The 23,941-nt window shown below is 32.7% G+C and overlaps 3 protein-coding genes across 4 annotated transcripts; 2 read left to right on the top strand and 1 right to left on the bottom strand.

Moving 5' to 3' along the window:
- The first annotated feature begins 688 nt into the window (after nucleotides 1–688).
- LOC131949996 (centrosomal protein of 72 kDa) lies at nucleotides 689–9,582 on the top strand. 2 transcript variants are annotated; one of them, XM_059311990.1, is made up of 15 exons: nucleotides 689–775; nucleotides 1,776–1,903; nucleotides 2,819–2,856; nucleotides 3,089–3,243; nucleotides 3,614–3,772; nucleotides 3,929–4,048; nucleotides 4,306–4,370; nucleotides 4,480–4,604; nucleotides 4,800–4,885; nucleotides 5,638–5,735; nucleotides 6,409–6,523; nucleotides 6,702–6,892; nucleotides 7,919–8,069; nucleotides 8,455–8,569; nucleotides 8,829–9,582. In XM_059311990.1, exons 1-15 carry the CDS (start codon nucleotides 712–714, stop codon nucleotides 9,055–9,057), a joined length of 1,839 nt encoding a protein of 612 aa, XP_059167973.1. In that variant the 5' UTR covers nucleotides 689–711; the 3' UTR covers nucleotides 9,058–9,582. The 2 variants fall into 2 exon arrangements, with proteins under 2 accessions (XP_059167973.1, XP_059167972.1); XM_059311989.1 differs by having other exon boundaries at nucleotides 5,569–5,735.
- A 3,878-nt stretch (nucleotides 9,583–13,460) lies between these two features.
- LOC131949993 (uncharacterized) lies at nucleotides 13,461–18,303 on the top strand. Its single transcript, XM_059311986.1, has 2 exons — nucleotides 13,461–13,620; nucleotides 17,211–18,303. The coding sequence occupies exons 1-2, from the start codon at nucleotides 13,579–13,581 to the stop codon at nucleotides 17,793–17,795; spliced, it is 627 nt and encodes a 208-aa protein (XP_059167969.1). The 5' UTR covers nucleotides 13,461–13,578; the 3' UTR covers nucleotides 17,796–18,303.
- On the bottom strand, nucleotides 18,294–21,669 carry LOC131949994 (uncharacterized). Its single transcript, XM_059311987.1, has 5 exons — nucleotides 21,609–21,669; nucleotides 20,317–20,464; nucleotides 19,757–19,824; nucleotides 18,873–18,937; nucleotides 18,294–18,444 (listed from the first exon to the last, which is right to left on the bottom strand). The coding sequence occupies exons 1-5, from the start codon at nucleotides 21,655–21,657 to the stop codon at nucleotides 18,313–18,315; spliced, it is 462 nt and encodes a 153-aa protein (XP_059167970.1). The 5' UTR covers nucleotides 21,658–21,669; the 3' UTR covers nucleotides 18,294–18,312.
- Nucleotides 21,670–23,941: the final 2,272 nt, after the last annotated feature.

Raw genomic sequence — 23,941 nt, 5'->3', positions numbered from 1 at the left:
AAGGGGTTGGTCAATTTATTAATTACTGCTGTCATGGGTGTCCTCTACTGAATTTTAATTAACAGCATACCATAATATTAATTATTTCTTATGCACAATAACAATTTACAAATTATTAATTAGGAATAGCAATTAGGCATTAGTCCCCTTTTTTCCCCCTTTTTTTTTAGGAAAGCATAACAGTGATAATGCAAAAACCTGATTTCTGTCAAGATCTGATGAGTACAAAGTACATAATTTGGTTTTGAAGTAAATAAATGCAGCTGGACATATCAAAATTTAGTGTCATTAGTTGAATATAATGGAGACTGTATGGAATCATTTTAGCTAATACTCAATAATTATAGCTTTGTGAAGCAAAAAGTAAAGTGAAAATATCAAATAATGTTATTTTTATTAAATAATATTTCCGCAAAATAGCGAAAACATGTACAAACTCATAAAAAGTATCGTTAATGTCTAGTCTCGATTTTGTTATAAACTGGTAAGTATGTACTAGATGTCTAAATATATTTTTAAATGTTATTGCTTGTATGGTATTTATTCACTTGTTATTAAACATAAAATGATGCAACCTATTCAATGGACTGTTCAAATCGATTGTTATTATAACGTGTTGGAATAAAAAAAATTCTATTGATATTTTCAAGAATATCGATACCTAATCTAATTTGTCCATACCTACCACTGGCGTTGTTGTAAGCAACAAATATGGCGCTCACTTTGACTGAAAATCTTATTCGAAATCGTGTAAATTTAACTCATGAAAATCTTGGTGAGTGCTGCTGATGAATTTGTTTTGCACTATTTTAATTCTAAAAATATCGTAAATAGCTTACTAATATTTATTATATGGTCTACCTCCTGTTAATTAATTATTTATCAGCACTAATTTAACATGAGAAACTCATTCATAACTCTGGTCGTTGTTGTGTCACATACAGTTCAGTACTGTAATCTGCAGATCAGCTGTTCTGTCTCATTTATTTATACCGATTTTGAATATTGAATAAAGTATTAAGTCCAGTAAGCAGATAGATCTCAAGTTTCACTTTATAATTAGAAAATTAGGCCTTTAAATTATTATTTTTTTAATAATTTATTAATTTTCTTTCCACCTTCCACATTTTCAGTTTGACATGTCCAAGCTTGTAATTCACAAATTGAAAAAAAATAGATCTAAACGTGTTTGCTTTCTAAATAATAAATATGTATCTAGTTTCTAAAATTAGAATCTATTATAAAGGAATAAAGGGGAGTGGGGTTGAAACTTTTATGACATTGTGGTGAAAAGGGAGTTTGACGTTAGTTTGTAAAAGTAGGATGTTGGGGGGGGGGGGGGGGCCAAAAATCATCATGCTGAATTTCGTTAAAGCCTATTTTATTTAGAGCTTGCTGCTATTATCATTATGTCATTTTCAATTTTATCTTATTCAACCTTAAAGAAAATCTTTTTGAGTCTAAATTGTAAGCTTAATAAAACACACACACATTTTGACAACTTTAAGTATAACCTAGAATTATTTTTTCATTGAATGTAATTGTTTAGGATACTTAATACTTTAACATTACCAGTAATTAAATACTACAAATAGCCTACATTAAATAACTATTTTGTAGCTGTATATGTTTTAACACAATAAGCGAAATACAACTAAGTTGATACTTGATACTACCCAGACTGTATGGAAAAAATCTATTTGTTGACTATTTAGATTAATTAATTTTTTAAATTAAATTTTCCTTTTGCTTTTCTTTGTTTCTGTCAACTTTAGAGGATATTAAGTCATTATCACTCCCTGGAACATTCCATGAAAAGATTGTGTCTATAGGAACATCCCTAAGAAAATTTTCTCGCCTAAAGTCCATCGACTTCTCAAGAAATGCACTTGAATCTTTGCAGGTAAAGAATACTAATATTAGCCTCTTTTTTACTTAAATGTTTTGAAGAAGAATGCATTTACTTAGTTACATAATATGTCTGTGAGGTTGTCTGAAAGTACATTGTTAGACTAAAGTAAACTAACCTGAACATCACACTAACATAGATTTATGGGCATGGATTGTAGGTGGATGGGGTTAGTATTAGAGAGATGTGTCTAACTCAAAAATATTAAAGAAATGTTAAAACAGAATTTATAGAGAAATATGGAAAAATCTATATATATAATTCTCTTCTTGGAGGCGATAGAAAACACCAAGCTGTAAGCGCGCTCCCCACCAACCCCACCCTTACATGGTCTGGTGAGCTGTGGTTCACGCTAAATGTTACAATCGTAGAGCCGGGTTTAGTGACGGCTATTAGGGGCAGATAATTTAGTTTGAAACAATTTTAAACTTAGGGGAGGTAACTAAGAGGAGTTTCCTTTCATTGGGGGGGGGGGGGGGGAGTTTATGGTAGGGGTTGGGGGAAAGGAAGGGGGGGTAATCGTCCTTAAAGAGCTACTAATAGTGTTTTAAAGCAAATATTTTCAGTTGCAGCGTTGGTACTGTCGAATTCACAAATTATGAATTACTGAAAAGTAGAAAATAAAACAACTAAATAGTCGTATATGATACGCCGTGGGTCGGCTCGTAATAAATATAATTATAAATATCTAGCAATACACCAGTGTCTTAGCATTTCATTGCAATAACAATCAGTATCCACAGCTTTGCGTGATACTGTGAGAATTATTATATAAATGAATTATTCAGTTCACAATGGTCTTTCTGCATTATCAAACACATATTGCATTCCTTTCTGGGTTTTTTTTCTGCTTATGCACACTATTATTTTCATTTTAAAATGTTAATTGAATTTGAAATCTACTTCCAGGGCTTGGAACATTTACAATTGCTGGAAAATTTGAATCTGTATCCTTTTCCATTCTATTTGGGGCAGCATATTGTAATCCAAGAGAATTGTTTGTTTGTATGCTGTTTTAAATAAATAATTTACTAACCATGACTTGTAACTATATAAGTAAGCCTTTTGAATAAAGAACCATTGCTTCAAACATTTTAACCAAAACAGGTAAAAGGTGATAACACTTTAAACACAGTTTTTAAATTTAAAAATAAGTTATCATCCTTAATTGTACTAAATATATTACAATAATGTGAGCACTTTAGATGAATTAAGACGCTTAAAACACAATCAAAACTTGAAGGAAATTGATCTGAGGCTCAACCCTGTGACCAGAAATGAACCTGACTACAGACTTTATCTTATTCACATGTTACCTAATCTACAGAAACTTGGTAATTCTGGGGGAAGGGTGTTCTTTATTTCTGGACATAGATGAAAACTTTAAATGATGAATTTTAAAATATCTGAAAGAAATTATTTAGGTTAGTCTTTAAATGTATTTTATTAGATCTTATTGTATTTTTTTCTAAAGGACTTTTTAAATCAGTAAACCTGGTGCCAGTGTTTTTTAATGTATACATATCAAACTTCCCATCTGCATTGGGATAACATTGAAAGGAGCAGACTTAATTTGGTTACTTTAAGTTTAAGCTAGAATATTAAGTACAGCATTTAGACACTATGCAGTTTTATTATTATTGCTATGAAATGTAAATAGTAACAAAAAGCTATGCCTCTATTTAAACAATTAACATTTTACAGATGACAGAGGAGTTAGAGATCGTGAGCGTCAGGCAGCTTTGACACATTTCAGCACTAGTCAAGCTTCCGAAATGGTTACAGAGCCAGTAAAACAAATGACAGTGACTAAACTCTTACCAAGGTCAGAAATGATGGTCAAGTTAATGAAGGGACCCTCAGGTACATGCTTAACACCACTTCTTCTATATTGATTTGTACTTCAGTGGTGCCATTTTTATTGTACATATTGTTAAAATAAAATTGAATTTCTAACTTATGTTGATCATTGATCTATGCTAAACTGCTAAAAAATAAAAAATTGTTTATTTGCTCCAGTTCTTGTTGATGACGATGTAATTGATGTCATGAATCGAAACGAGGGGGACTTCAGGAAACCTCGACCACTGACAGGATCAGCGAATAAAGATGACATAGTTGAAGATTATTCTCTTGAAGGTGAATTGTTGCTGTTTTTTTTTTTTTACTCCAACAGAGCCTACTTTCAGTGAATAAATAAAACCAGCAGAAGAATAGGTCTTAGCAGACATAAAGCTTTGTGGAATTGAGAAATGCTTAGTCTATTTAAAAAACTAAATAATTCCCATTTAAAAAATACAAACACCTTTTAGTAAATTTTGGTTTTATTTAATAATAAAATTTGCCACTTAAATATTGAAATTGTATTTAAAAACCAGGTTTTTTTTACATTCCAGGTTTAAAAACTCTGGATCCACCTAAACCAAATAGATTCAAAGACAGAGCCATGGGTGATGTAGAGGTAAATGTTTAATCTCTTCAACTTGGCTAGAATCCTTATAGTCTCTAAAATTGAGTAATTGACCAACAACAGCATCCTAATTTTATTTTAAACCCATTTTATTTTTCAGCTTGAAAAAGTTGCTAACCATGAGACAGAAAATGTGGATCCTCGTTTAATTAGGTATAAGGAGCTATATCCAAACATTCTGGCCTCTTCTTCAGATAATGTTCATCGTATAATTGAAGGACAAAGGTTAATATTGTACAACTACAACATTACAAATGACATACAAATTAATGAAGTCATTTTTTTTAAATAAAAAGAATATTGTTACTTTATTACTTAGAAGTTGTTACTATAAAAATTGCTATAAATTGTTAGTTTATTTCTCTAAAGCATTATTATACTATTGATACTATAAATTTTTCACAAATTTTGATTGCTCAGAAAAGACCCAAATCTTATGTTTACTGATCAAGAGGAAGCTAATGGTAAATTTCGCAGTCAGGGCTATTTTACACCACATCCAGCCAGTAGGTGCTACATTGTTTTTTTAATTTATTATAAGTAGTTGAAAGGATAGTGCGGTCTTCTGTTAGACTGTGCATGTGCTTAACTCAAAAGCCTTGAGTTTGAAACCGCTCATGAGCCAGAGGACAGCTAGTCATCTAGGAGAGGGAAACTGATGACAAACCCCCACTGCCTTGTTTGTGGCTAAACCCATGGGGGGGGGGGGGGGGGGGCAAGGGGAGTTAACCCCTAAATAAAATCTAGAGCCAGAGTCTCTAAGGCTGTACATTGCTTAGCACATAGCCGATGACAATTTGTTTAGGCAACACTTCTCCCTTGGGCCAGGAACTGTGTGGAGAGAAGGTGTGCACCGGATTTCCAATGTACAATCATCCAATTGTCTTTCAAGTCTGAACTTGTGTTATTTGTTGCCATATTAGTGTTGAATTGTGAGGTTACTGTGGGTTTTTTTAATTAATATTTATTACAATATTCATTTATATAAAATAACTTAACTAGGATTAGTGGTAAAAATGGTAACCAGAAAAATGCGTAATGGAAAACTGTGAAAGGGAATTTTTATTATATTTCGATAATGACTAATCCTGCATCAATCTGAACATATCTCATAATTAAGTATTTGTAAACAGCCTTGTACCACTGATACATCCTGGAGGTGAAAGTAAATATAAAATTTGTAATTAAGGTAAACATGAGGATTTGCATGCACCACCCAATGACAGGACAGAATACCAACAGTGTTTTATGGTCCCAGGTGAAAGGAAATCCAGAGTGGATGGCATTTCTCAAGACGACAATATCAGAAAAAACAGACCAAGACATATTAGGACTCAAAGCTTACCAGCAGCCGAGGTAACTACAGAAAAATACTCCATGTTACATCCATCAATTTAACATTTTAATATTTGGCAAAGCTTTTGAGTAATGTAACTGTTGCAATCTAAATTTGACATGGCCACTTGTGTGGTAGAGGAAATCGAGTCTGAAATGTTGATGTAATTGTAATGTTAGCATTGTTTACTATAATGTTAGCATTGTTTACTATAATGTTAGCATTGTTTACTATAATGTTAGCATTGTTTACTATAATGTTAGCATTATTTAGTATAATTTTGTGTCTGTTGCAAACATGTTCACTTACATTGCTATTAAAAAAAGACTAAAATCATTTCTACTTTATTGAAACAGGTTTTTCTGTTGTTTTTTTTTTCAATTGAATGACACTTTAAACTTTGACTAACATTTATTTCTAATTGTTTTTTTTTTCTAAAATGTTTATATGGATGTATACTACATTAAGTTACAATTTTATGTCATTTTAATTTACACAACTTGTTTTAATGTGTGTATACTAAAAGTTAATTTCCAGCTATTCTACACTACAAATGTCAATTTTTATGATTGATCAATAGACATCTGAAATACTGCATGTGTCAAAGTGTGTTTACACTCATTTTTTTCAATTGTTTTGAGGTTTTCCATGATGTTTGTACACATCCAGATGTTTTTTTTATGTTTATTTCAGCGCCTCGTCGATGCCGACCAAGCTAAAGAGAAAAATCTTCTCTTTTCAATGCTCAACCTAGTTGACAGATACTGGAATGGAACAAAGTCACTGCACAAAAATCCAAAGTTTATTGGTAAGAGAAATGTTAAGTTTATTACATTGTTCTTCTATTGAATGTCTTCTTTGCATTATGAGTTTATTATTTTTCGAAATCCTGATTTTATCCCAGTTTACCAATTTAATTTTTTTTATATTTAATGCTTATTTTTAATATCTTAACATCACATCATCCTGTATTTTTATTTTGTCAGAACAAGCTCTAAAATTTATATCAGAATATACAATGACACAAGGAAACATAAATGATAAAATGAGCGCCTTAAAACAGACAATGGAGTCATTGAAAGAGGAGAATAAAGTTTTAAAAAGGCAGAAAGAAATAGGACAGACAGAAAGTGAGGCAGAGTTGAAAATTTCTTTGAGGAAAGCTAAAGAGGATATGGTGAGATACGAATTTTAAAGTGAGATTTGAATGTTTTAAAAAACAATTATGCATCTCTAATGTATACAGTCCCTTCTTCACACCCTATCCACACAAGATGAATAAGTTATGGTGCAAGGGGGGGGGGGGGGGGGATTGCACCGGGTTACACTTTTTAGGGGGATTACACCAATATAATATATATAGAGAGGGAGAGAAGAAAATGCTTTTTGCTAGTTAAACTAATAATTAATGAGAGTTAAAAAGTATTTTAAATACAAATTGATGACTTAGACAAATGGAGGGAGGGGTGACACTATGACGTAAACCTGCAAACTATAGAGAAAACAATGCTACATCCAGCTGTAATAATAACCGACCAAGGATAAGCTTCATTACTATTTGCACACTTTAAACCTATCACCTGAAGGGGGGGGGGGGGGGGGGGTGACACCAGCTGCTAAATTTACAGAGGAAATAAAAGTTTAGTTGAACATTTTCAATAACAAGTAAGTCAGTCAATGACCAGGTTGGGGTGACACCATAAGGTGCCGCACTGGGTGATACCCAGCCTAGTGACGCCACTGCTTATGATCAATCAGTCCCTTCTACACACCCTCCCACATATGGTCACAGTCCCTTCTATACACCCTACCCACAATATGGTCGATGTCCCTTTTACACACCCTACCCACATATGACCAGTCAGTCCCTTCTACACGCCCTATCCACATATCAGTCCCTACACACCCTACCCACATATGACCAGTCAGTCCCTTCTACACATCCTACCCACATATGTTTGATGTCCCTTTTACACTACCCTACCCACATATGACCAGTCAGTCCCTTCTACACATCCTACCCACATATGTTTGATGTCCCTTTTACACGCCCTACCCACATATCAGTCCCTTCACACCCTACCCACTTATGACCAGTCAGTCCCTTCTACACATCTTACCCACATGTAGTCTATCAAAGCCCTATCTGATTTTTATTTTGCTAATGACTCTGACAAAAGTGTTTGTGATTCACTTGGTACAGGAAAGATTGCATGATGAGGTTCGTCACTATGTCACTGAAAACAGGGATCTACAGAAGAGATTGCAAGCTTACGAGTCAACTGTGGATCCTTCCCATTATAACAGTGCTGCAGCTGCATCAGACAGCGGCTCAATTAGCCAAACAATGATTGGTAGGTACTAGGTGTATTAATTTTTTTTTTATTGATTGCATAAGAAGAGATTTGTTAATTATTCATTTTTAATATCTAACAATTGTTAACTTAATCGAACCTTATCTTAAGGTTCTAATTCTAGATCATTTTTAATTCACTCTTTTCCCTTGAGTAGGTACTTGTCAAAGTGGTAAATTTAAAAATTAGTATAATGAAAATAGCAAAGGACTAGATAGAAATGTTATCTTTGTAGCTACCAGTATTTTAAAACAATTCCACTAACTATTTTGTTACAAGCAGGTTCAAGTATATATTTTGAGTTGTCACCCAACAATGAATAAGAACAAAACTCAAATTTTATTAAAATAATCTGTGGGGAATTTTTGTCATTTTCTTTCTTTAGATAATTTACAACGCCAAAACAGTTTGTTGTCTAATGAGATAGAAATGATGAAATCCAAATTAAAGCAGTATTATCAGTTACAAGACTTAGCCAGTATGTTACAAGAAAGCCATAAGTAAGTCTTTATTATGTAAAATCAAATATATCATTGGTGATAATAAAAATATCATAGGCATTAAAAACAAAATAAACATACATTTTAAAATATTTCTTAATCTGATACAGATTAAAATATCTCTTAAAATCCAAAGCTTTTTTTTTAAAACATTAGCTTTTCAAACTCTTCTAACCATAGTATTTAATGAGCGCACATTTTATAACTATCGCAATTTTAAATGTTAATAATCACCTGAGACATTACTATTTGATTACAGATCGCTAATAGAAACTAATAACCACCTGCTCTGTGAGTTACATGATGAGAAACAAAAGCATCAACTTGAAATTGAACAAATGCATTGGAGCTATGAACAGCTAAAGACCAACCTTAGTCACAACTCATTTATAATCCAGCCCAGTCCAAGAAATGACCACGGTAACAACTATGCAACTTCTGGAAAAAGTAATCAAAACAAAGAAAAAGAAAGCAGTGTTATTCTGTGACCAAGATGATAATTTAAAAGTGCCTTTAACTTTTACTAAGCAAAATAATAGAAATTTATTTTTGTCATTCTTGTTTTGTATTAATTCAAAGGTAATAATTCATGGTATGCTGAAAACATACATGGTCTATGTGAAATGGGGCATATGTGTATAGTTGTCTATATATATATATTTATATATTTATATAATTAAAATATAAAAACTATTTTTCTTTTGAAAAGCTATCTGCACTAACAAATACTATAAATCTAGTGTGTATAGAAAAGATTTATACCCAATTTTTGTTGTCTAAAAAAAGAAACATGGAGCCTAAGTTTTCCATATGTAGCTTTTTTAAACTGTAAATAATATTTCTTACCTATAGATCTAGAATTAGAATAGAATTTCTAGTCTTCCCGTATTTAGTTATTAGGGTATTTTACTTTTGTATTATATACAAATATATTATTAGTGTTTATGATAGCAGGTTATATTTTATAAATCATTAACTTGCTAATTTAAAGAATTAAAAAACTTACCTCAGAGACAGTAGTTTTATTTTATTGGTGTTTGATTGCTATAATAAAATAATGATAATAATAAGATATCAACTAAAACTTTTCCATTGCTATGATAGTAAAATTCTATGGTCACTCAAGAAATCTGTTGAATTTTTTTTTTTTTGACAAATTTATATTGACAAACACTTTTTATGAAATAACTAACACTTAATTTATTTTCTTATTTTAAGTGCATTTAAAACCTCGTTTGATAAGTTTCTTTTTTTTTTTAACTTTTGTGTTTAGGTATTGTAAAACTTTAACACCAAGTCAATTTTTTTCAAAACAAATTCCAATGACATTTTGTTCTTGCCAAACTATGTTTAAGTTGCCACAGGTTACCTCAATACCTGTGTCTTGATCCCTTCGGATAATTTCTTTTAATTGAATTATGTCACTGGTTCCAAACTAGTAGAGCTAATTTACACTATGTTCTACTTGTTGATGTAGCGCCTAATCTGTGAAGAAATATCTGTCATTTGCTGTCTCTGCAAATTCTAGAGTCATTGACCTAATTAGATGTTAATTTAAACTTTTATTGTAGCCTATAAATAAAATTTTTACCCTGAGCAAAACAACTGCTGTAGTCAGCTTGTAGCCTAATGTGATCAGTGCACTGGTGTCACTAGGTGCATTTTCAGTTTGATGTCAACCCTTTCCCAATTGTTTTATTTTTTTTAACGGAATAAAACATTGTTTTGAAAGTTAGTTTTACAATTTGGTGTCACCCCAAAATGGTGTCACCCAGGGTGGTCCTCACCACCACCCCACACCCTGCCTTTTGATGATTCTGGATCATAAGCTCTATCATGTGTCTGTAGTGGCTTTTAACAACATTGGGTTGTTTGTGAGAAGAGTTATGAAATTAGCAAGTTTTGCATGATTGTGTCTTTAGTTTTGGGTGCTTATCATTATCAGGATTGAGCTGTTAGAATGAAAATAGTTATTGTAAAATGTTAGCAGCCAGCAGGCTACTATCCTTCAAGAATCTTAATATATCTTTGGCAGAGTTTATTAATTGTTAAACTACAGTGATACCTTGGTATACGAGTGCCCAGACATACAAGATTTCGGAGATACAAGCAGTCGAGTGAGGGATTTTTTGCTTTGAGTTACAAGCAAAATTTTAAATACAAGCAACATCCCAAAAATGTGCAACTCAACATACATCGCATCTATTTAGTGACACTTGCCAACACATTTCCTGCAAAATTGTGAAAGGGAGGAAGACAGAAACCTGATTAACAGATTTTGTTTAAATGGCCATCACATAAAAGTGAGTAAAGTAGTGTGGCGAAACAGGCAAAGATTCGTGAAGAGAAAAGGTTTGAAAAATAAGCTTGTATAATAAAAATTACTAATAGCATTTAATCAACTATGTTCAGTACATTTTGGTTACGTATTTAAATTAAGTTTTAGGGGTTAAGTATAGCATTAAGAGTGTAACAAGTAAGTGATTTAAAGTGACTAAAATAGTTAAGTGATAACAATGTAAATTGTATAGCGTAAATAAGCAAAGTAAAACTACTCCGTCTATCACCTCAACCATGCACCTCCACTAGCAGCTTCATTAAGATTCAAGTTGGCAGATTTACAAAGAATATACACTTTATAAAACCATTTTATTGCTTTACATTCTTCTCTAATTATGTTTTTACAAACACTAGCCGGCCAGGACCTACACTGGCCTCTGTGAAAAACCTATCAGTAAAGGACAATCAGAGGCGTAGTGACCCTTCCTGGTGCCCGGGGACAAAACTTTCTATTTGCACCCCCCCCCCTCGAACTTTTGATTTACACCCCCCTCAAACTTTCGATTTGCACCCCCCTCAAACTTTCAATTTGTTTTTCCAACCATTTTTTGGCGCCCCCCCCCCCCTAAGGTCGTCGCCCGGGGACATATGCCCCCCCTCGCTACGCCTCTGAGGATAATGACTTGTATGTTTATTAAGCATTATATACCCGGTAATGTCCGGGTTTAGAAAATATATTACTTTTCAAATTAACCCTAACCACAATCAACCAAAACACAAACACAAAAAACGAAAACAAACAAAAAAAACAGACACAAACAAAAAAGGAAACACAAATGAAAACGCAAATACAAATAGAAATGCAAACCTAAACGCAAACAATAACTCAAAATAATGCAAAAGTAAACGCGAACATAAACACAGACTTAACTGCAAACATAAACGCATAGTGCTCACAATCTAGTCCGGGGGCGCCACAATCGTATGTACTCCCGGCGTGCCGGCTGAATCGCCTGTTTCAACTTAGTAGATGACTATAATACCCCAACTTATCCATAGTCTTTTGCACTCACTTAAACGAACGTAGACGCCATAGCGCTCGCGGGAAGGCCAGGGGTACCAAATAGCACTCTCTGGGCGCCAGATGACGCCCTGGATTTGATTTAGTGATGGACTTTAGTAACCCTTCTTATCCATAGTCTATTGCACTATCTAAAATGAATGTATGCATCATAGCGCTCACAGGATAGCCAGGGCGCCAAATCGAACCCTGCCGGGGCGCCGGCGGACGTACCTGATTCGATTTAGTGAACGACTATAATACCCCCAGCTTGTCCGCAAACTCAAAGATAGAAGTAAACATAGAGGACATTTAGGAGCGGCTTCTAAACTGTTATTGATTAAAAATAATAATTAGTAAACAATACGTTCAGTGTATAAAGTAAAAAAAAAAGGCAGTATTTAAAATATCCGTGTTTTACCTACCATAATGCACAATCCATGCTGTTATATAATTATTTTTTTTACAAACTAATGTCTGTCCAGAAAAGCCCTGTCGCTGATGCAAGAATTTCACGGGCGTAAAAGGTAGCCCGCCTCTTTTGATATAGATGCAGAGGCGTAGCGAGGGGACGCGGGGGGGCGGACCGCACCGGGTGACACCATTTAGGGGGTGGCACAAAGGCAAAAAATAGCAAAATATATGGAGAAAAACTTGAGGGGGGGTGAGTACACATCGAAAGTTTGAGGGGGGGGTGCAAATCGAAAATTTGAAAGTTTGTCCCCGGGAAGGGTCGCTACGCCTCTGGGAGGTGACACCGGGTGACACCCGACCTCGCTACGCCACTGTATAGATGTATTTCTGATGTCTAGACATTCTAATATTTAAACGCATTCCATAAACCAACTCCTTTTGCCCTTTAGGGTTGGGCTTAGGGTTAAATGTAGCAAAATACAGTCCAAATTTCAACCACTTTAATAAAATCTAGAAGTACAAGTTTCATAATCATAACCTCTTTTTAGTTATCTTTTTTTTTTTTTGGGTGGCGGTTAACTTTTTGGCGGGGCTTATCTAGACAGGATCCGAAACTGAAACAGAAATCTAGATGTCTAGATCTAAGTCTACCGCCCCCCGAATGAAATGAAATTTAAATAGAATATATATATATATATATACTTTTAACAGTGTCCCCCCCCTCCCCGAAGAAAGTCTACCGACCCCCCCCCCCTGAAAATTTCAAGTACCCCCCCCCCCCCGGAGAAAAAAAAGTCTGGAAGAAACACTGTGTGCGACAGTGGGGAAGGGAAGATTCCCGATTTTAATAAATTGTATCTTGCTAAAATAGCCCACTCCCCCCCCCCCCTCCCCCACACCCCATACACACACGTCACGTGTGGAATAATGGGTCAAAAGTATTATGTAACTTTAAAACGTGCGTGATCCACATCGTGTGTTGTTTTTTTTTACTTTATTAATATCAGGCCGGTAGTTAGAATGGAGCTTGATCTCTTGTAAAGAAATCTATGAATACATTTTCTTTTTTAAATTATTATCTCCCTTATATGTGTTAACTTGAGTATACACTATACAACACTATACTTAGTATACTACTATTATTTATTCGTTTACTGTTATTCTTTTATGTTTTATAGATAGATATATAATCTATAATTATTGATTCTATCTAGATCTAGAAGATCTAGAATCTTAGATCTCTAAGTTCTAAATCATGCTACGAATTTTAGTTGCCAACATTTTGCATTCAAGACAGGTTAGAAAATGTGTTAGTGTGTAGATCTAGACTAGTAGTTAATAATAACATATATAATACTTAGTTAAGTTAGTCACTGGTGTTAGTCAATCTACTAGATTCACTACTAACTAAAACTAAGTAATTATTATAATATTACTGTAAGACTAAAGTTCAACCTGTAAGCAAGAATCCAGGTCTATATAATTATATATATACTAGTAGGGATTTAGGTAAAAAAACACTAATCATCATATAAAAATAAAAATTACATATTCTTGTAGAGCTCAACAATATGAAAACAAAACAAAAAAGATTTTCTGTCTAGCTCAAATAGTTTTTTTTTGGCGAATTTTTTTGTGAGGGGTGGAATCCCCTTGCTTTTGCATTGGCCAATTGTGACAAGTCATGGTATACCTGAATAAATTGAGCATAGTTATTTTACTTGCAGTTGTATTTTGTTCATATTTGCAGAGTTTAACTAGAATGATATATAGAACTTGTAAATGCTGTTGAAATTAATAAAAATAATACAGAACTTATATTTTTGTGTTGGCTTCCTCCCATAACCCCAAAAAACTGTGTGCTGCGCAAATATGAAAATGTTTCTAAAGCCATATTTTATATAAATACAGCAAATGAAAGAACTACAAAGTTAGAAATCTAAAGTAAATGACTTGAACACTGTTATGTGCATATAATTGCCTCATTATTTTGGGCAGGTGAAGTAGAGTCCATCTTTAAGCCATTTTGTTATAAAACTGCTGCGCAAATATGAAAATGTTTCTAAAGCAATATTTTATATAAATACAGTGAATGAAAGAACTCCATAGTCAGAAATCTAAAGTAAATGACATGAACACTGTAATGTGTCTATAACTGCCTTGTTATTTTGGGCAGGTGAAGTAGAGTCCATATAAAAGCCATTTTGTAATAAGTGAAATGAAGTTATCAGATCAATGTTTTTATGTGTGAATTGTGTATGGATTCTGATTTTCAGCATATAACTATATCTAAGGGTAAGTAGAACTTGAATACTTAAAATTACAGTTAGCACAATGTTAGTGTATAGCAACAGACAGGTAACCTAGATCTAGGTCTGACTCTTGTCAGTCTAGAGTAGAGTCTAGTCTGACAAAATTGGATTTTTAGGAAAAACATATTCTAGAAAACTAGAACTAGAGCTGAAAAAATTAAAGATGGGTATGTAAATATATTTTGAAATAAAAAATTAGATTTGTTTGCACATGCCATAAGATTGCTGTTATTAGTTGATCAAACTTAAAGGCAGGAAGATCGGGATGAAAAAATATAACAATGGTGGCATCGTGACCTACATACAGTGACTACGTTCGGAGGGGTATAACTAATGTCGGAGTCAAAATATCCAAAAACAAATTTCATTTCCAATTACTTAAGATATGTCTGATCAGTAATCTACTCTCATCTAGAGGAATCTTTTAAAAAATCGAGATTCCAACGTATTTGAAACTAACCTTGATACAGGGGGAAGACCAAAGCAGAGACAGCATGCAATCAGGTCGCAAAGCCATTAAAACTAAGGGACAACCACTCTACTTTTTAATTAACCTTAGGAAATGACCTTTTAAACTTAATTAATTACCATAAATTAAAAACTTATTAGTATGCAAAACCAAATCTCGTGGGTCCGGTATCAGAAAGTAATGGGCGATTTCGGGTCATGTTTTTACCGCGAACTCGGCGGATGCCGACAACCCTAATACTAGCTGCATACCCGTGCTCCGCCACTGTTAATCTTTTTCAAATGTACCAACCTTGGAACAGAAAAAACTAAACACAAACACAACACAAACCCAACGCAAACACACAAAAAAAAACGCTTTCTTTTCCGCGCCCAGAGAGAGTCTTTCCAGTTTCCAGCATTCTCTAAAAGTCTAATTTCACCATCCGTTTTACTAACACCAGAAAAACAAAAACAAATAATAGTGATTTTGAGAGATCATAGACTAGTTAGAAAATAATATAAATAATCTTAACATTTTTCTGTTTGAATTATGAACCTTAACATAAAATAATCAATGCGGTAGTAATAAAAAAAAATAACTTAAATTATTGAGAGTGAGTTGAATTTCTTTTTTGAATTACCTCCCCTGGCAAAATTGTAATATTTTAATTTATTATGTATGTTTCTTGACCTCAGCATTTGAAGTGATTGTATGATCAGCACTTTGCGGCTGCCTTTACTTTCCCCAATTTAAGACAGGCACCCATCAGAGCTGGAATGAACTCAGGAACGTCCCAGGCAAAAGTTGAAACCTAGATACAAACTCGAGACCTTCATTTTAGCAGCCAAATGCTTTACTATTCGACCTTGCTATCCTCTAGTTGTAGTATATAATTCTATAATTTTAAAAATTCATTTTGATTTGATTTTATTTTGTGCCTCTGTAAGTTAATCAGGTACTATACAGTAGTAAAGAGAAGCAACCTACTTTTTACTTTTATCATATTATGTAAAAAAATATTTAAATGAATAGACTATATTTATGCTATTATATAATAGTGTCAGAATAGTAGTAAAGGTATACTCTGGCTTAAGTAATAAGTAAGCTAACCCAACAGTCATAATTATAAATTAAAAAGTAACAAAATTACAAATGTCCAAAATAGTTAAGGGAATGGTTTCCAGGAACCAAGTTGCTCAAAAGGGGGGGGGGGGGGGGTGGGGGGGGGGGGGCAACAACCTGAATTCCAGTTGCCTAAATGACATCCTAAACAAAATATAATATTTAATGAAGTAGAACTTGAAAATGAAAGGTTTCCAAACACACTAAAAAAAAACAGAAATTTGTTAGAGATTTTTATTTTTAAAAATTATGAAAATTTTTATACAAAGAAACATTTTCTTTTTCTTAAACTTAAATGGGTTATAAACCACAGAGATAAGATATCATTCATTGGAAGATGAGGAGGGGGAAATCTCAGTAACAATCACATTTAGAGCTTCTTCCTTTGATCATTATTTAGGTCTTTAGTCCATGTGTTGAGGTAATGAAATCACTTACTATGATGTAGGAAGTTTCTTTAATGAACTTTGCTAGTAGTAGTATATGATAGGTATTGTCAAGAGGGGGAAATTGATTAGGGGTATTATCCGGGACCAAGTCCATTCAGCTTCCTTAACTGGATGCACAACTTTTGAACAGTAGATAGTTGTTGATGCTGTGAAATGCTTTTGTCAATGCATCAAATGGATTTATTTCCAAGATGTTTGCAGTATTAATAGTATTATTTAAACATGGATGATAAATGCTTATATATTTCTAATCACTTTTTAAAAAACTATTAATTTTTGTAAAGAATTTTTTTAGGTAACTTCAATATTTGCCCTACACAATGATCTGCTCTATAGATATCCCCCCCCCCACCAATGAGCTTTAGTATATATCTATGTGTGGGTACATTTAATTATAGCATACAATATTAATTATTCAGGGAAGGTAGAATATACTCAGAAAAAAATTACATTTTGATTTACCTCTGGTCATATACTGAAAAAAGGTATTGATGTTATATAGTTCATATATCAAATTAAATGATTGAAATGTTTGTTTTTTCTTATTCCTCAGCAATTACATTTTTGTAAAACACTCAAGAACCTCTACCCTAGGATAACTCTGAAGCCAAATAACCGAACTCTGAGCTTTAAAAGTAAACAAACTTTTAGGCCTAAACATGACAAAGATAAAGTCCCCAAGGAGTTCATAATTGTTTATGAAAACAGTCAAAAAAGTATTATTGCTCCCAGTCGGATAATTTCTACAGGATTTTGTTTCATATCCTTTGGCATGGCACTTAACACAGTCTTAAATCACCAAGAGGGTGGTGATAAAACAGAGCTTTATATTTCTCTTATAGCATGTATCATGTCATTATCAATTGTGGTATTTGTCAATGTAATTTCACGATTTTATTTAACTAGAATTTACTTTAGTAAAGATAATAATACATTTATTGGCATCAGTAATAACTTTTGGGGATTAAGGAAACAAATTAAATATTCAAAAGAAGACATTAAACCAGTATGGTTTTCTTCTCTAAAAGGACAACAGTATGCAAAAAAAAATGTTAGAATTCACGGAAGAACATTTCACCTGAGAGCAAATGACTTCACTGTGCCAAAATACTTTAATATGCACATTGGACAAGTTTGATTTTTATCTATGCTTAAAATTACTTGTAGACAAATTATTAAAATAATGAGTATGTTTACAGCTACTATTGTAAAATGTTTTAGAATATTTTTTTAACAGAGTCTTACATTAGTGATAATTTTTAAACATCTCTTAAATTATGATTTGTGAGATTTTCTGTTCTGTTTTACATTTTAATGTGATTTGATGTAAAGTGGAGCAATATTTTAAGATAAATTTCTACACAAGATTTTGCAGAACAATTATTAAAATTTATGGATGTTTTAATTTGAAAAGCAACTGGCTTTTATTTAGGGAAATTCAATGTTCTGTTACATAATGAAATTAATTGTACATTTTATTAAACTGAATTCAATTAAAATTTTAATAAAAAGTTGACCCTAGAAACAGAATGGTGTGATTAGTACATTAGTAAATGATGATGTTTTTGAAATTGTGATTAGAGATTTAAGGAAAGTGTTGCAAACTCATTTTATAAAATTAAAATAAAACAATTCGGTGTTTTTGAAATATTTTATTATAGCCCTTTTCCTTTCTCTTTGAGTGCAGATGATAATCTTTGTTGTTGTTGATCCAACTTTTCCTGTTCAGACCTCTTTAGTTCATCTTGGGCGAATTTAATTTCCCCTAGAAGTTGAACAACCTGTTTCTGTTGACATTAAAAGTGTAGAATAGTAGCAACTGAAGTAAAAAAGCATTGAAATATTTTGTGAAAATACTTAAGCTATTACCATTCATATTAGCAAACATAGACCCACTTCTCCAAAACTTGAAATTAAGAGTACATGCCATTAAAGGTTTTTTTTTTAAAAATATGTAAAAACAATATTAATACAGTTACTAAGCAAATTGCTAATATTTTAAATATTAAATAAAGCTGTGGAAAAATCTTAGAGTGACAATACCCAAGAATAATCACACTCCAAACAATAACTTTCTCAGTGTTGTCAGGAAAGTAATGCACTTTTATTGACAAAATACTGCACTTCTCTGGCTGGAGGTGGTCTGGCATTATGATGCAAGTTACAGTGGGGATGTAATAAAAGGAGCAATAATTTAAAAGATAATTTTACTTACAGCCAAATCATAATTCCTTTCATTTCTATTTTTCTGACGTATTGCAATCTCAGTGGCTCTTCCATCTTTAGAAATAGAAAAGAATTGTTTGTGTACTGTTAGTAATCAATAAGCAAAAACTTAAATAAAACTTACAATTTTGAAATGTGTAGAGGTGAAATAAAAAATATGTATGATCTTGTCTCTTTTTAGCTACTGTTGGTTTCTCAAGATTTTATAAATTAATAAAATATGTCCTGATAATTTCTTACAATAATTACATGCAAAAAAAGGCAAAAATGTGTTCAAAATTAAATGGACAATATTATGTTTTTTGCACATTACCAAATAGTTAATTATATGCAACAAACATTTCAAAGTATGTGGTATATTTTTAAAGGGGCAGTTATGTGAACTTAAAAAAAATGTAGAACAAACCTAATTTTATTTGAACAAAGACAAACACACAAGATAAATTTGAATTAAATTATATTTTTATTTAGAACGAGCCGGCCCGCGGCATAACATACGCCGCTATTTAGTTGTTTCTAATTTTCAATAATTCATAATTTGTGAATTCGACAGTACCAACGCTGACACTGAAAATATTTCTTTAAAACACAATAAGTAGCTCGTTAAGGACCATAACCCCCCCCCCTTACGTTTAAAATCGTTGGCTCTGCTTGTAAACATTTAGAGTGAACACAGCTCACTAAAACCATGTAGGGGTGGGGAGGTAGGGAGAGCGTTTGCAGCTTGTTTTCTAACGGCTCGAAGAGGAGAATTATATATATAGATATACATTTTTTAATGGGAGACAACTTTTGGTATATATCTACAAACCATTGTGGAGGGAGTATATTTTAAAATATCCAGAATAAAAAGAAAAAATGCTCAGTACATACCAACATAGGAATAATCTGGCAATTCAACTAAAGGAAGATTTCTATGTCTCATTGTCTTTTCATAATTCCTGTTAATTTTTAAGAAGAGTGAATTAATTTAACAGTTCATTAATATTAATAAGATTAATGGGTTGGTGTGGTAGTGCTAGAAAAGCTTATGGCTGCTAAACCGAAAAGTCCCAAGACCTAACCCCCAGGCAGATGAGGCTTGATAGAACAGCAACCCATCTAGGAGAGACAACTCCAAAATCAAAGAACTGCTTGTAGTTTGTCTTGGATGGACAACAGCTATGAAGCAAATCCAGAAAGAAAAGCAGACTGAAATCTGAGTCAACATGCTAGACAGTGCAAAATATGTTGACATTAATACTTAATTGGGTTGGAGGAAATCATGTCCAACATTACAATTAGGAACAAAGAAGATGATTTATAATGAACTGTTCTATAAAATTTCAGAATAGGCTGAAACTTAACTACTGCTGGTTAATTAATTTTCAGCTAAATTTATTAAGCTTCATTAGTACAAATTAACTGTATTTAGATTTTAGAATGATACCAACCGATAATGTAAATGTTTTGCTACAGCTGTATCCTTTCTTCTATCAACATCACATCTTGAAGAAGTATGCAAGTTTACTGTTGAGGTAAGATGGGCTTCTTTGTGCCTAGAAGTTGAAACTGCTAATATCTTATGACACAAGCCCTTTTCTGAAAATATATACAATGAAAAGGGAAAGTAAAAAATTATGTACAACTGTTTCCAACAGATGCAACCATGCTCATTTACTATAGCAGCCATCTTGTTAAAGTTTTATTTTTATAAGTTTTTAGCGCCAGATTCAGGGGGAAGCCAGTCTATTTTACAAATGGCTGCTGTTTATATAGCAAAGCTTGCTCTCAGACACTGCTGTTTAAAGTTAATTTCTGGCCTATATCGATATATTTAGCCATTGATTTTGGTTTATTATTCATTTATCTATAATATTTGACACAAAAGTATGACAATATACTTCTATTAAAGCCTTGACAATGAGGTAACGTTTTCGTACATAAATAGCCGCGGGCGATTTTACGTACCCAAAACGGTAATCCCTTAGTTTAGCGTCGGTTATTATTCCGGAATCGTATAGCAGTAAAAAACAGTAAAACAATGCCAAAGTCTGTCACACACTTCCGGAATTCACCGGAAGTACTGTAAACCATACTTTATTTGGTGTCATCTTTTATTTTTATACAGAATGTTTAAAATTTAGATAGATTTATTTTTGTAATCATTTTTACATTTTGTAATCATTTTTACTATTTTCGTAATCTAGATTTTTTTACTTGTCCTAGCAGCTAGATATCTAGCTAGATCTAATTAATTAATGGTAGCAAATCCGCTGCAAGCAAAAAACATTAAATTATTAGCCTACATTTGACTTCATTATTTATATTTATATTAATATAGGGCATAGGGCCTATGTTTTTTATTTATTTTTAGATCTACTAATTTAAATCTACTATTATATTTATTCTTGTTTCCTTTTGTCGATTAAACTTTAAAAATTAAAACAATTTACTTATCGACTTTCAATTTATTTATATTTCAATGGTCAAATAAACCATGGTTTACCGTAAGTCTAGTTACCGAGACTCAACAAACATTACCCGATAATTTCCGACGCTAAACTTAAGGCCACTTAAGGGATTACCCCCAAAACGATAGATTACCGTAACTTCGAATGTAAGTTTTATTAATATTATTAGTAAAGCTGAAAAAAAAATTATTGCAATCATTACGCTAGAAATTTATTCTACACTCATTTATTTACGTGGAAAACTTATTTAGGCTAATATTTAGATAATTCACCTATTAAAGGCACTTTATTACAAAAACATAACACCCTGAAGGTCGCCATTTTGAAGTTCAACTAAACACCAACAAGACCAAAAAGTCTAAAAACATCATTTAGATCTAGATCTATATTCAAATATTCAACTTATAAATAATTAATAGTTTATAGCTAACTCCATTAACTTTACTTTACTTTTCAAAGCCACGACAACATATTTAATACAAGATAGCGATCATCCAAATTTCTTTTAAAATGTTGCGTTAAAAGTAGAATAATAAATAGCAGCAAAGGACAATAGTGAAACTATTTAGAAAAGCACAAGAAAGGGGTCGTCCATAAATGACGTCACACTCGTAAGTTTGTGACGGTGTGTGGTGAGGGAGGGGGGAGGGTGTGTTCAGATGGTGTGACGTCACCCTTTTGCATTATAAAAAAGCAATTTAAGAAAACGAATTTTAGCAGTTATTTCGCGTTTTGGAAAACTGTTTAAATAAATTGTAAAAGGAATTGATTAGCCCTAAGAAAGTATTCTCAATACAAACTTTCAATTCACCCCCCCTTTTTTTAATATTTATAATTCAAAACTGCAGCTAAAATGAGCTTTTAATTTTTTCAACCCATTTTAGCGCCCCGGTTGGCGCCCGGGGGTTAATGTGCTCACCCCCCCCCCTGTCGCTACGCCTCTGGGGTGGTGCGGCCGCCACAGGCACTGACCCAAAGAGGCGCCAAACGTGGTAGATAATAATATAAAAAGCTCATTACTGAATCATATACAATGGAAATAAAGAATGCTGACTGCTACTTGGTATTTCGTACTTATTTGTTTTCTACATCAATTGTGAGACACCAGAAGGGGATGGGGGGAGGGGGTGGGATGGAAGCTGAATAAATGAACAGTAAAAATAAACACATTTTCACACAACTTTAAGAACAATATAAAAACACTGGATAAAAGTATATTTGCATCCAAAAGATTAATAAGCAAACTTCAAATAAAGAATAACTGTTGTTGTTTATTTTACAATCAGAACCATAGCTTTTGCAAATACTGTTTTTGCAACTACCAGTTAAGAGGCGTGTGAGCAACACAGTGATCTAACCCATACCTTATTATTTTAGAAAATAATCTTTAAAGTAAACAAAATCAGTAACTATTAATTGGTGACTATGATTCTGAACGTTGCACTGTTAGATTTTGATTTCTGGTGTAAATTTTAAAAAGCGGTTTTATAGCGACACCACTTTCCCAACCTTTTTTATGCTGTGATGTTTTAGCATTTATTTAGGAGTATATTTAATTCCGAATGTAGACAATATTTGTAAAAAAAATAGTAATAATAAGCTATATATTAAATAGGAAAGTAATTATTGATCTGGTTGAATTTGACTATTACAATTAATTAAAAGTGTAGACCTATACATATTTATATAAAGAGAGTGCTTAATTCCCCTACTGTAGTTCGCTTGTCTTGATTAATATTCCATTATTCCATTATGTCAAATAGTTTTTTACAAGGACTACAAAACATATTGTGTTGCGTTACTTGTTTTTGTTTGTGTTGTGTGTATATTTTGTGTTGTGTTTTGTTTTATGTGATAAATATTTTTTGTGTTGTCGGACTACATGGTGTTTTGTTCTTTTGTTTTTTACATAGTACTGTTTGAAAGTACTTTTCACCTTAGCGAAGCTTATGTCATACAGCTAGTTTACACACACATATATTTAAATATACACATATATATATATTGTGATTTTTCTCGACTCGCCGCTCCCCCTAACCCAAAAACCTGTATATGCCTCAGCCCACTGTATCCCTAGCATAGGGCACACTATAAAATTAATGTAGGCACTATAGTGTTCATTGTGAAGCCAGGGGCTATTTGTGTGACGCTACTGCTGAAGGCGTCAGATGATGCACATTCCAACAGTTGTTTCAAGTATGCAAGATGCCCAATCATCACATCTCAGTTGCTAAGGTATTGCAGGAATTCAAGGTGATCAAATGCACAATATTGCTAGGGCGGTGCCTCTATAAATTTAAACACGTTTTTACCAGAAACCTTAATAACTTCCCAAAGTTTTATGGTGATCAGATGTTGTAATAATGCATATATTATCTTCTGCTCATTGTACCCCACAGATGAAATATGAAATTACAAACTGTAGAACACAAACACTAAGTGTAAAATTGACACACAAAAACATTAATCCATGAATGTATTTTTTTCAAATGAAAACAAAACAATCAATTGATAAAAATAAGACTTGGTAGATGATAAAGACATCTTTGTCACACATAAAAAAGAATGTAGGCCATGAGATAAGCTATATATGTACAACTAAAAA

The sequence above is a fragment of the Physella acuta genome, unplaced genomic scaffold (assembly GCF_028476545.2).
Source record: "Physella acuta isolate Inbredline_101_S28 unplaced genomic scaffold, ASM2847654v3 ptg000725l, whole genome shotgun sequence".
NCBI classification, from domain to species: Eukaryota; Metazoa; Mollusca; class Gastropoda; family Physidae; genus Physella; species Physella acuta.
The sequence above is the reverse complement of the archived record's forward strand: the minus strand, read 5'-3'. Positions and strand labels throughout refer to the sequence as shown.

Bases quoted from the DNA above. Each gene is read 5' to 3' on its own strand.
- LOC131949996 (XM_059311989.1), top strand. From the start codon at position 712: ATGGCGCTCACTTTGACTGAAAATCTTATTCGAAATCGTGTAAATTTA. The intron at 4,049-4,305 runs GTGAATTGTTGC...TTTACATTCCAG, and splicing joins TGAAGATTATTCTCTTGAAG to GTTTAAAAACTCTGGATCCA. The intron at 4,371-4,479 runs GTAAATGTTTAA...TTTATTTTTCAG, and splicing joins GAGCCATGGGTGATGTAGAG to CTTGAAAAAGTTGCTAACCA.
- LOC131949993 (XM_059311986.1), top strand. From the start codon at position 13,579: ATGCTACGAATTTTAGTTGCCAACATTTTGCATTCAAGACAG. The intron at 13,621-17,210 runs GTTAGAAAATGT...CTTATTCCTCAG, and splicing joins ACATTTTGCATTCAAGACAG to CAATTACATTTTTGTAAAAC.
- LOC131949994 (XM_059311987.1), bottom strand. From the start codon at position 21,657: ATGGCGACCTTCAGGGTGTTATGTTTTTGTAATAAAGTGCCTTTAATA. The intron at 19,825-20,316 runs GTTGGTATCATT...AAAAATTAACAG, and splicing joins GCAAAACATTTACATTATCG to GAATTATGAAAAGACAATGA. The intron at 18,938-19,756 runs GTATGTACTGAG...CTATTTCTAAAG, and splicing joins GCCAGATTATTCCTATGTTG to ATGGAAGAGCCACTGAGATT.